The sequence below is a fragment of the Acanthochromis polyacanthus genome, chromosome 6 (genome assembly GCF_021347895.1).
Source record: "Acanthochromis polyacanthus isolate Apoly-LR-REF ecotype Palm Island chromosome 6, KAUST_Apoly_ChrSc, whole genome shotgun sequence".
In the NCBI taxonomy this organism is placed as follows: domain Eukaryota; kingdom Metazoa; phylum Chordata; class Actinopteri; family Pomacentridae; genus Acanthochromis; species Acanthochromis polyacanthus.
In genome coordinates this window covers 10,545,029-10,557,227 of record NC_067118.1, presented here as the reverse complement: position 1 = coordinate 10,557,227, position 12,199 = coordinate 10,545,029, and the positions used below count along the sequence as shown (strand labels likewise).

Below are 12,199 nucleotides of genomic sequence, written 5' to 3'. Positions count from 1 at the left end.
ATCAGTGGAATCTGCAGCTTCACTCATCAGACGATCATTTGTAGCTGAACAAAGTTAAGAATTACATGGAAGGAAGCAAAGTGTGGCAACTGGGAGTAAGAAGAGAGACGAGGCTTTGTAGGAAAAATTATCCGAGCACAATCAGAAATAAAAGAGAATGCGAGGCCGTCTACAAACACATTAGAGCATGAATTGGAGCGTGGTGGAGCTCAGGGAGCTGCTGGTCAGAGTGGGAGTGGGCAGCACAGAGGGGCATTGTGGGTCTCAGCTGCACACTGGCACTGGTTCAAAAATACAAGCAGACACACAAACACACTTTAACACACAGTGAATACACACAATTGCAAATTGTGTTCAAAAGGGATGTTGCAGATGAGCAGTGAAGCACAAATTGTACACGTGTGAATCATACAGACACCAGATGCACAACAACAAAATGCAGACAGACACTTTTAAAATGAGCTTAATTATGCTGAGATTGTGTGATTACCGGGCGTTGCAAAAGTTCTGTTGCACTTGTTGAGACATTCACGAAAATGAACACAAAGATTTTTTGGTGCAATAAGATAAAACTTTTGGGTGGCCAAATTTCTGATTAATATCATCATTAACACATATATTGAAATATTTGGAAAATAAAAAATTATCTTATTGCACCAAAAAAATTTTGTGTTCATTTTGCTTGCATTTTGCAAGTGTAACAGAACTTTTGCAAAGCCCGATATGTCTTTCCTGCAACGATTAATCAATTGATTGTCAATTTTAAAACTGATCACCAACTATTCTGATAATCAATTAGTGCCTCGAAGTTATCTTTTTTTTAAAAAAAGTTTTTTATTCATCTTTTATGACAGTACACATTCGAGGTCACATTCTGGAACTTTTTTTTTACCATTTTATGATGTTTTATAGACCAAATCGCTGATCAAAAAGCAAGTCTCAGACCCACTAAACAAACAAACAAACAAACCAATAGATAGATAAATAAATAAATGTCTGGGTAACCAGACAACACATGCAAACTGACAATAATTAGATTAAATATTAGTCAGCTATTTCAGTAATTGATTTAAGCAGTTTCAATATTTTTGGGGAAATTTCATCAGAATATTTTCGTTTTTTCCTCCTCTATGACAGTAAAGTGATTTTTTTTTTGGGGTTGTCGACAAAATAAAGCATTTGAGGATACATTCCTGGACTTCTATCACAACTTTCTAACATTTTATAGAGCAATGAACTAATCATAAAACAAATTACTGTGATAAATTAATATGTGGGTTATCAGATACAGAAAAGACAAAACAAACATGAAACAGACAGACTTTTTTTGTAATTGATTACAGTCATGATATACTGCAAACAAAATATACTATATATATATTTTAAAAACAGCACTTTGTCAAATAGGAAAATTATCTGGTTTGGTACATTTAGTAGACTGACATTGTGAGAATTGTAGTTTCTGCAGCAATTAATTAAATATTTGTCAGTTTTTACATTAATTCTCCACCACCTAAATAGTTCAGTGACAGGCTAGAGTCATTTTTTAAGAAAATAAAACCCAAAATCTCTCATTTCAGTTTCTTACATCAAAATATTTTCATTTCTTTCCTCCTTTGTCATGATAAGCTGAATATCTTTGGATTGTGGTCAAAACAGAACATCATCTTGGACATTTTATTTCTATCATTTTATGGACCAATCAACTAATCAAAGATCAAGTTGCATCCCTGTGATAATAAATTAATATCTGGGTAACCGGATACACAAAGCAAAAAAACCTGACTGTGTTTGGATTGTGGTGAAACAGAGCATCATCTTTGACTGTTATCACCATTTTATAGACCAAACAACTCATCAAAAATGCTGAAAATAATCTTTAGCAGCAGCCCTGCTGTGATATTTAATCAGTCACTGGGTAATTGTTGTAATAAAAGTACAATCTGTCAATATAGATTCTTAAATCTTCACATAGAAAGAGATTAAATCAGTATTGAGGTTAATGGAGTTTAAGTGCGTTTATGAGCTGCTGAGTGATTGATTGAACCGACGTTTTTCTTTCAACACTGGATAAATTCTTTTGCTCCGCTTCCAATGGGAATCATTAAAGTTTCATTTCATCGGCCTTTTAAAATAAAAGCCCTCATATTTAGTTTCAATTGAGTTGAAGTCATCAAGTTAAAAGGACATTTATTGGAATGAATGGCGTCTTTTATCTTCACCTTCTCATTTTTTAATTTACATTTTGATCTGTTGAAGTAACCACAGCGATCTGAATGATGTGACAATTTTTGAATTGTGTTTTCTTCTTTTTGGGTGGTGAACTGTGGCGGGTTTCTGAATATTTCCAGTACAGCTTAAATGTTGATTAATTCATAATTTGACTATTTTAGGTAAATTATTATTATATTTGTTTTTCAAGCAAAAATCATCAACATGAGTTTGTATTATCCATCATTTCGAGGTTTTATTCAGGTTTTTGGTGCCTGTTACCTTAAAGAATTTATTTTTCCTGTTGCTAAAAATCACATAAAGATGTAAAAGAACCACATGAACACTTTGGTTGTAAACTGTCTTTGTGTTTTTTTTGCTTCCTCAAAAGAGAACCGGTTTGACTGCAGCTGTGGTGAACGTTTTGATATCAGGATGTGTTTCTGTACAGTACTTGCCTTCCTCATGTGTCTTATCCTAGCTTCTCTGTATTTTTTGCTCCTGTCATATTTCACTGTGGGCTCATTTTTCTTTCCTGCACCTCTATGGAAACAGAATAACCATGACTAGAAGTAGAGAGAACTCAGAAGTGTCTTCTGTGTAGAATAACAAAGCTAGAATGTCATATATTATATAAAAAAAGAAGAAAAAAGTTGGATTTCTTTGATTATTTAGTTAGTTACATTTCTAAAAAATGACATCTGCTTGCACAACTATCCAAGCACCCACTGACGTTAAAAATGCTGGAATAACTGTGGCTCTACATGGAAAAGATATTTTACTACTCATTTTTAATTTATTTCCATACTTGTCTCCCATCTGCTGTGAGTCAGAGGTTCAATCCAATTCAGCCATAAAGTCCCTGAATTTTTCTCAAGACTGCTTTTATATTATTCATGGCTTCAAGTTGTGTGCAGGAACAGATCATTTTTTAAAATCTTTTTACAGAATCTGGTTTGATGAAACATTTTATTTTTGGTGCTTTTTTATTTATTTTTTAACTAGGCATGTAAAATAAAGTAATTTAGATGAAATGTAGCTATTTTTGGTTTAGATTCGGGTAATTTTTCCAAAGAAATTGAAGGTGAGAAACAAACAATTTTGTGTTTTTTACAGAATCTAGTTAAAGCAAACAGAATAAAATAATTTAGGTGAAATATCACCACTTTAAGCTTAAATTTGTTTTTTTTTGTTTTTTGTTTTGATAAATGGCATGTCACACATGATTAATTAGAGGTTCAACAAATGACTGAAAATGTGACAATTTATTAAGTTTTTTCACTTTCTGCCTCTGATATATAGTGTTGTTTTTGTGATTTTTAAAATATTAACATGCTTTTCAAACTCGCCAGTGAGTTTTGGGGTCAATTCATAACAAACATTTTGTACAAAAGTTTCCCAATGATGAAGTCATTTATTATTATAAGAGCATCAAAATAGGATAAGTTCCATTAAACCACATTGCAGTTATCGGATCAGACTTTTTTCCTTTGCTGCTTTTTGTCTCCTGATGCTGCAGATATGAATCAGTTGACTTTGACTCGTTGACATTAGAAACTTTTAATGAGTAGCTGCCCTTGGGGGGGAAACAATCAGACTTTCATAAGATCACATTATGTATAAAAGATCAGTTCCTGCCAGGCGGGAATTAATTATCTTTTTGGCTTTATTAAATAAAAAAACAAATGTTGCCGCCCCACTCTTCTTCGTGCACATCAATTCATATATGAAAAAAGCTCGTGCTGATAGATAATATACTTAACATAGTTCACTGAAAACAAGAGTTTTACTAGGTCTGTTTACACTGACAGCATTCGTGGAATATTTGTGCTGCGTGAACATTAAGATTCACTCTTTTAATGTCTTGAACACAGATTGGTAATGTAAAAAATAGAGCAGCGCTATCTAATGATGCTAAAAGGTTATTATAGTCAAAGTAGCAAACTCAGATCAAATCTACAGTTAGTACTCTGTTTTAGAGAAAAATATGATTTGTGCACGCACATTACTTGGACCTCAACCCTTAAATGTTTGAAATAAAGAATGTTTTAGGACTTTAAAGCGTTCTCTTATTTGGAGAAAAGGTGTTATAAGTATTGTTTAACATGTATGCAAGGACACAAAGCATGTTGCATTTTGACACAGATGCATTGAGCTAATTTCCTCTTCTTCTGTCCCTTTTTCTTTGCCTTTTCAGGTGGCGAAGGACGTCTCCATCCGTCTCCACAGCCAATTGGACAGTGTGGAAAAGAAAAGGAGTCACCTTGAGCAGGAAAACGAGGAGCTGAGGGTCCGACTGCAGGACCTGGAAGTCGCCAAACAGGTTCTGCAGCAGGAGATCGACAAGGTAAGACGAGAATATCCAAACTGTGGAGCAAAATAAACTGAGCTAGATGGCTGCAAAATGGTTAAGTGAGGAGCTTATTTGTTGAAGAGCTGCTTAAATCCATCAGGATCTGAACGTTGGTACAGTTTTGTGAAGGTTTTCTTTGTGTCTTTATGTAAATAAGATGAGCTGAGCTGCACTGTTCCCAAAATACTGCGGTGTTATTTGGTAAATCCTCCCTGTTGAAGGAGATTACTGGTGTTTTGACCAGCCTAGAACTTTCATCTAAACACTGAGGTTCCTGCAGATCCTTTATTTAGCCTTTTTGGTTGTTTAAAGAAAACAGTGTTTACCACACTGAGTTTGTCTCGAAGCCTCAGGAGAATTTGTTCTCATCGAGTACTGACTTCATTCCTGCCACTCTGCTGCCACTCCAGGGACTTTACTGTTCTACTAAGTGTAGCCGGTAAAAACCGTGCAATAAAAAGAAAGAAAAGAAAATTGCTGTCAGGGCCAGCGGAGGTGGAAATCAACAAAACAGAGTTCGAGTTGTGCTCTTTGTGAAAGTATAAATAAATTGGTTGCATCCAGAGTTTTCCCAGTGAGAAGCACTACTGACTTCTTTGTTGTTTTGAGTCTAATTCAAGTAAAAAGAAGAAAATGTGGCCTCTGTCTTTCCAACCTTTTTACTTCCTCTTGCTTCTCCTCATTGGTGTGATAGTCGTGGGCTTGGCCCAGGACCAGGCTGCTGATGTGGGTCAGGGTTTGACGGATGGTTGGGCTGCTGGCAGGAGATGTAGGTCTGTCTGCTCCGGTCTGACTGGACTCTGTGTTAATTGAATGGCTGGTTTGCTGTGTGTTGATGTCTTTCAGCTTTTCTCTTTGCCTAATTAATGTAAAATCTTGATTATAGTCCCTTGTAGATTATTAATTAGTTGTTATACTTTTCTAATCCACTTGGAGGACTCAGTCTCATATATGTGTAATAAATTAGCATCTACATACAGTATTATGTGCATGGGTTTTAATGCCAGACATGCAAACTACCACTAATTTTGGGTCCCTTCACCTGTTTACGACTGTTACAATCCAACTTCAAGGGTCAGCTGGGTGTAACAAAAATCATCAGATGTTATTGGTTCAGGAAAAACAATGTATTGCTCAGTGGCAAATTAACACAAAAGAGCAGTGACATTACAAAGAAAAGAGGGATGATGGACGATGCTACGTCAAAGATACAAATATAGCCAAACGAAGGCTAACAGAGATCCCAAACTAGCTTAAGAAATCCAAAGCAACTAACTCCCTAGCCAAACATAAACACAGTAGCAACACCCACGACAAGTAACAGAAACTAATACAAATGAGTGAAGAGTGCACAGAACTAATTAAACATAGCAGGTGCTTCTAAACACACACATTTAACACACAACATGCAAAGACTCAAGTTACAAATAGCTTCTCACCGAAGTTGGCAGAGTGCTACCAGGAGCCACAGTCTTCACTAAAACATGTAGCTCCTCACTGAATTAGCAGCCGCCAACAGAAACTCTAAATAGCCGTAGTCACCCCTCAGTGGCTATGGGAGTTTAGCTCGTAAAGGTGCACTGTGACAGAGACTTGTATGGGCTTACTGATACCAGGCCAGCAAACAAGTTTGAGATAAAACTGGGATAATGGTCAGTATTGAGCACGTCTCAGTGTAACATCTTCAGACTGCTGTGGTGGTACTTTATCATGTAAACAAAAAATTGGACTGACTGAAACTGACTGCTGCGATTGGTCAGTTTGAGGACTACCCTATCTTCTGTTCTCCTTGGAGTCCCTGAGAGGATTGTTTTCAATATGTGTGCAGTATGCCATTACTGTGTATTCTAAGCATACATGCTACTGCCGACCATGCACACTATTGTTCTTGTAGCTTAGTTGCTGCATGAACTCTTGTGAAGAAATTTACAAAATTTATGTTTGGTGGACCATAGTGAACCCTCATGTGTAACACTGGGCTTATGCTGCTAAGTGTTTACAGCATGTTGTTGTAAACACTGGAGTTTAGCTAGTAAAGGCACACTGTGACAGAGACTTGCATGGACTTACTGACACCAGGCCAACAAATAAATTTAAAATAAAGCTGTGATTAAAGACTTTGTTGTGTTCCTGCACGAGAGAGGACGTGAACAATATGTTGGGCATAGGTTTTGGAGATTTTTGATCACTTTGAAAGTCTTAAGTTCAAGTCTGGGACATGCCAACCTTGTAGTCTGCTTGCAGTCCGCTGGCAAGATTTGGCTCCACGTATGTCCAGCACGTTGTTTTAATACAAACTATGGATATTAAATTGGCATCTGTGAAGCTTTAGATTAACATATTTATTTTTCAAGATTTTATTTTTCAAACGACCCGTTGGCTATCCTTCAGCTTATTTTTCATACATGGAAATTTGAGGCTATTATTTGGAAGACAGCATCACAAGAAATGTCAAAATCTATAAAAGCGTGAAATTCTCAATTTCGTTTTTGGTTGTTTTAACTCATATCTTAATCTAAAACTTCACGTTCTACAGAACTTCACATTCTATGTATACATGCTACTGCTGACTATGTGCAACTTTACTGTGATTTGAATAGAAAAGAGTGATTATATTTTCATTGTTCTTGCTCAAAATGTCATCAACTAGTTTATTATATTTGTTTTGCGTAGACCTGCAAAATCAAGACATTCAAAGGCGCCTTTTGCAAGTTTTTTTTCCTCAGTACAGCAAGAAATCAGTCTGCAGGGTTTTAGATGCTACAAAACTAGAAAGTATAATAAATACAGCCATTGAAGCACAAAGTCTTAGCAAGTGAGGAAAATAAATGTACTACAGCTATTTTCCATCTTGAATACCAGTGTGTTGACTGATGAGGTCACTGCTGTGCTGAGGGGTTCTCTGAGTGTTTGCTCACTGACTGGCTAACATGGTTTCATAAGCTGTGTTTGTTGTGCGGAGCTATGCGAACCCTTCGGTGAACGGAGTTCTTCACATAGCTGATTTGATTCAGAGGGCTGTGTTGTTGCTCATCCACACAGGAATGTCTCACTTTTGATTATACAGTGCAAACACGACGCTTTGAGTACGTCCCAGACAGTGAAAAACTGAAGGACAGATAAGAAGAGCTGCCTTTTATATAAAGAGATGACAAGCAACAAAGAGTCACACACAAATATCATAGAAAAATCTGTGTAATAAAGATAAACAGACTGGACAGAGGGTATTTAACCACATAGACAGAACTACGGGCAGACAATGAAGGCTTTGATAATTCACAGGTGAAGAGGAGGCTTGTGAATTATTGATTTCGTGCTGGCTGCAGCCTACAGTCTGCACTGATATTGATATTCTTTAAAAAGCAGACTTATGCGAAGTAGTGGCTGGACCTCAGTATTATACTGGGAGCTGGAGAGAGATTAGTTTCTGCAAAACCGACAGTCTTAAAGCTTTAGCTGCAGAAACAGAAAGAGAAACCATAAAAAAAAATCCCAATGAAAAGAAACGAACATAAATAAGTATATTTTGTGTACAAGTGTCACCCTGTATCTACACAATTCATGGGAGAAAAATTTTGTTAGCTGTCTCCATATGATAGCTAATTGTTAACATTGTGTATTTTGTGCATTATCACTCTAAAATGGACGTTTTAAGCTCTTGCTTTTTGAAAAGCAGCTTTTATGTAATCACACCATCCTTTCAGCTGCAGCTAATAATACTACTACTATAAATGGCTGCATCTATGAACTGGAGCCCTTATTATGATATGATATTATTAGCTCTGTGTTAGCTGCTTTTATACACTGGGTTTGTTAGAGTCTGTATGTTGCAAATTGCTGTATAAAATATAACATATTCATTTACTATGACTATGATTCATAGGCTGCTCTCTACCCATACATTGTCACCTCAGTTGTATTGTAGATAATAAAATGCACTTGTAGTAGCAGTTAGCTTTTAAATAGCAGCTTCCTTTTATATGCTACTATCTTTATACTAACCATAGTGGCAGTTTACTACATTGTTTACAAGCTAGTTGCAGATTTTAGTTCTAATCACACTTATAGCTGCCATTTTCTGCTTTTTCACTACCAGTTGTCATTTATCTGAAGTATTTTAAACCTTAAAAACGTCGAGGTTAGTTGCTAACAATACTAATATAATAGCTTCCTCCATTTTTTACTCCCTCAAAGGTCAAGCTGAAATGCAGGTTATAATTTAACTTATATTAGCCTGAAATTCCTTGATTTTAAATTATGTGTTATAGTAAAGATACACCAATGGAAAAGAACTTCACATTTTATGAAAGTAAAAGTAAAAAATAACTGTTATGAATGAATTGCGAGTTAGCTAAGCGATAGTTTACTCTAACATATTTCTCTCTGATTTCATGTTGCTCAGACTTAAACCTTTATAGAAAACATTTTTGATTTTTTAGATGATTTGATTATTGCAAAAATAGAAAGAAAAATATTGTGAAATCACCGATTAGGAACAACATTTAGCCTGCAGTAGCGAGGCATTCAAGCTAGCTCGATGGCGCCACAGCAAGCTAATACGGCGTAGCATTATTAGCTTAACATAAAACCAGCTAGCTAGTCTTTTAGTGGGAAAATAATACATTTTCTAATGCTGGACAGTTATTATGCTATGTATTAGATGATGATGTATATAATTTAGCAGAAATCTAGACTAGATTATTGAAAATTGCTTATATACATTGGGGGCATTTTCTCTCAAAGGTTCTACTCTGACACATCACATAATGTGAACTTATTTATTTATTTATTTTTCTTTTCAATAATGCATAACCTTAAATATGACTGTCATATAAATAATTAGGAAAATTGCAGATATGTGTATTCCTATTAAAAAAACATAAACAAAATTTTATTCTGTCAAAATATGACATGAAAATATGTCAAAACTGCGTCTTTTGGTTTCTTCAAACCAGGAAAGGGATTTAACTTTCATTTAAAACCATCCAAGGAAGACCTTAAATGTAAACTGACTGCTTGTAGTGGTCAGGAGGTGGATTATGATGTATTTTTTACACTATTATCTGCACATTTCCTGCTAGACTAGCTGTTTATCCTATTTTGCGCCAACACCCAACACACATGATTGTGGACAATCAATGCAATTAAGTGGAACAAGGAGAATGGAGATGTTTTGTCTCCTGGTAATGTCCTCCGTCCTGATTCTCCTTTTCCATCGTCCCTCCCTTATGGCTCACCTCCCCTCCTCCATCACTCCCATTTATTATCACCTTCCATTCCTGCTCCCTCCTCTCCTGCTGCTCCCATAGAGACGCACAGGAATGCTGATGCTGGGATTTCTTTTTCAAAATCCCCCTTCTGTCTGTCTCCTCCTCCATCCTCCATTCCGTCCCCCCCACTCCTCCTCCGTCATACCATAACCATCACTCCCTCATACTTTTCTGTTATTGTCTCCTTTTCCCTCCTCTTCTTTCCACTTTCTGCTGCTATCTTCCCATCCCTCTTCAAAGCCATCGATCCACTCCAGCTGTTTGACCTTTGGAGGAGGCAAGGTCGGATTTGATGAAAAGAGGGGAATGGGTTAGAGTTACAGATGGAGGGAAGGAGGGAGCGACTGAATCTTGCTGGTGGTTTATGAGAAACAGAAGGGAGGATGGATAGGGTGTGTCTCTTCCAGGTGTTTTGTCAGCTGAAGGTGAAGATGCTCGACAGTGAGGAAGGTTTGATTGAAGGGATGGAAGGAAAAAGTGATGGTCAGAGAGTCGAGGCTTGAGGATGTCAGCAGTAAGTCAAGAAACAACAGAAACATTCGCACTCAAACAAAGCTGAAGTGCACCAGACGTCTTTGTTTACATCTTCTTTTCAGCGCTTAGACATGTAAGCTGGCTTCGAGTCTGTCTTTGTTTCACTTCCCCCCTGTCAGAGAATGAGAATAATAACTGCAGATTGTGCCCCAAAGTTTAAGTGTGTTTCTGTTTCATTTCATAAAGGGGAAAGAACAATGATGAAGCTCTGGCGACACTGGTGCTCATTAGGTGATCATTAGCATTAGATAAGATGACTGATTTTGACCTTGTAAGAATAGAAAGATGGAGAGATTGAGTTCTTCTGCCTTGATTATACTCTCTTGCATATATGGACAGCCGCTGACACAACTGATGGATGGATCCTTACACCTGGGTAATAAAACAACAGAGATGCTTCATCACTAGCATGCAGAAATGCAAAATCCATAATATCAACTTATTATAGCTCTCAACGGTACAGCCCATTCGCTTTCCACTCACTGCTGTGCAGGTCTCCCAAGGTGTGCTAGTCTGTCACCCCTGTCCATATCCACAAATCTGTTATGGTGAACGCTGCAGCTGGTGGTAACAAAATCGACTTTGCAATCTAAAAACTCGAACAATCCCATGTTGCCCACTGTCTAGGTGATAAATGATGTTGGAGCGTTTGCAGAGGCTTGTTCAGGGCCCAGGCTGTCCACTCCACTTTAAATCTTGACCTTCACCCTGCATGGATACACTCCATGCAACTCACTTTATTCAGTGTATATGTGTGAATATACACAGCCGTTCAAAAGTTTGGAGTCACCCAGACAATTTCATGGTTTCCATGAAAACTCACACTTGCACAAGGGTTTTCTGTTTATCCATTAGCCTTTCAACACCATTAGCTAACACAATGTAGCATTAGAACACAGGAGTGATGGGTGCTGGGCCTCTGTACAACTATGTAAATATTCCATTAAAAATCAGTTGTTTCCAGCTAGAATAGTCATTTATCACATTAGCCATGTCTAGACTGGATTTCTGATTAATTTAATGTTATTTTCACTGAAAAAAAATGCTTTTCTTTCAAAAATAAGGACATTGCTAAGTGACCCCAAACTTTTGAACGGTAGTGTGTATTTTAATGTTGTTAATATTAAAATCATTACCTGTGTGCCTTGATAAATTAGCAAAAGTGCTGAAATTAACAATAAACCTTCATTCTTCTGCTCTTTAATAAAAAATAAGTAATTGAAAAATGATCAAATGAAACAGTTATCTTGATTAAGCTTTGTCTTTGCTTTTATACTACTTTCTAGTAAGGATGTTCCAGTCAAGGTTGTATTTGTCCACCATCCAATTGTATCGGATCAAATCAAAATCATTTAATATTTAGTATCTGCCGATACAGTTTATTTTTTTGTTTTATAAACAAAGCATGCTTCAAATATTATCAATTAGCTGTAGTATGTGATTCTTACTGTTTAATACTGTAGCAACCAGAGGAGGTGGGCAGTTCCCTGCTGGCAAGCAGAGGGTATGAAAGCTAGTAAAGGAGCATCGTGACAAAGACTTGCATGAAACTTACTGACATCAGGTCAGTAAAAACATGTGAAATAATGTTTGGATTAAGTAAACCAGTGATCCTTTGTCTCAGTAGACCATCCGATGGCTGTTACATCTGTACTTTTCCCCGCACCTGCATGAGAACAGATGTAAACAACAAGTCGGGCATAGGTTTGTGAGGATTTTGATCAGTTTCAAAGGCTTGAGATTGGCACAGATTAAATTCAGGACATTCTCGTCTCCTTGAAGTCTGCTGGTATGACTTTCATGCGCATATGTGTGGATAAGGTTGTATCTG

General features: G+C 36.8%; 1 protein-coding gene across 2 annotated transcripts in view; it reads left to right on the top strand.

The window, feature by feature from the left end:
* Positions 1 to 12,199, top strand: part of soga1 (suppressor of glucose, autophagy associated 1) — a 155,662-nt gene that overhangs the window by 32,176 nt on the left and 111,287 nt on the right. For both annotated transcript variants that reach the window (XM_022207665.2, XM_022207664.2), the window contains exon 4: positions 4,409 to 4,558. In XM_022207665.2, the coding sequence (XP_022063357.2) occupies positions 4,409 to 4,558 (150 nt within the window). The remainder of the gene's footprint in view (positions 1 to 4,408; positions 4,559 to 12,199) is intronic.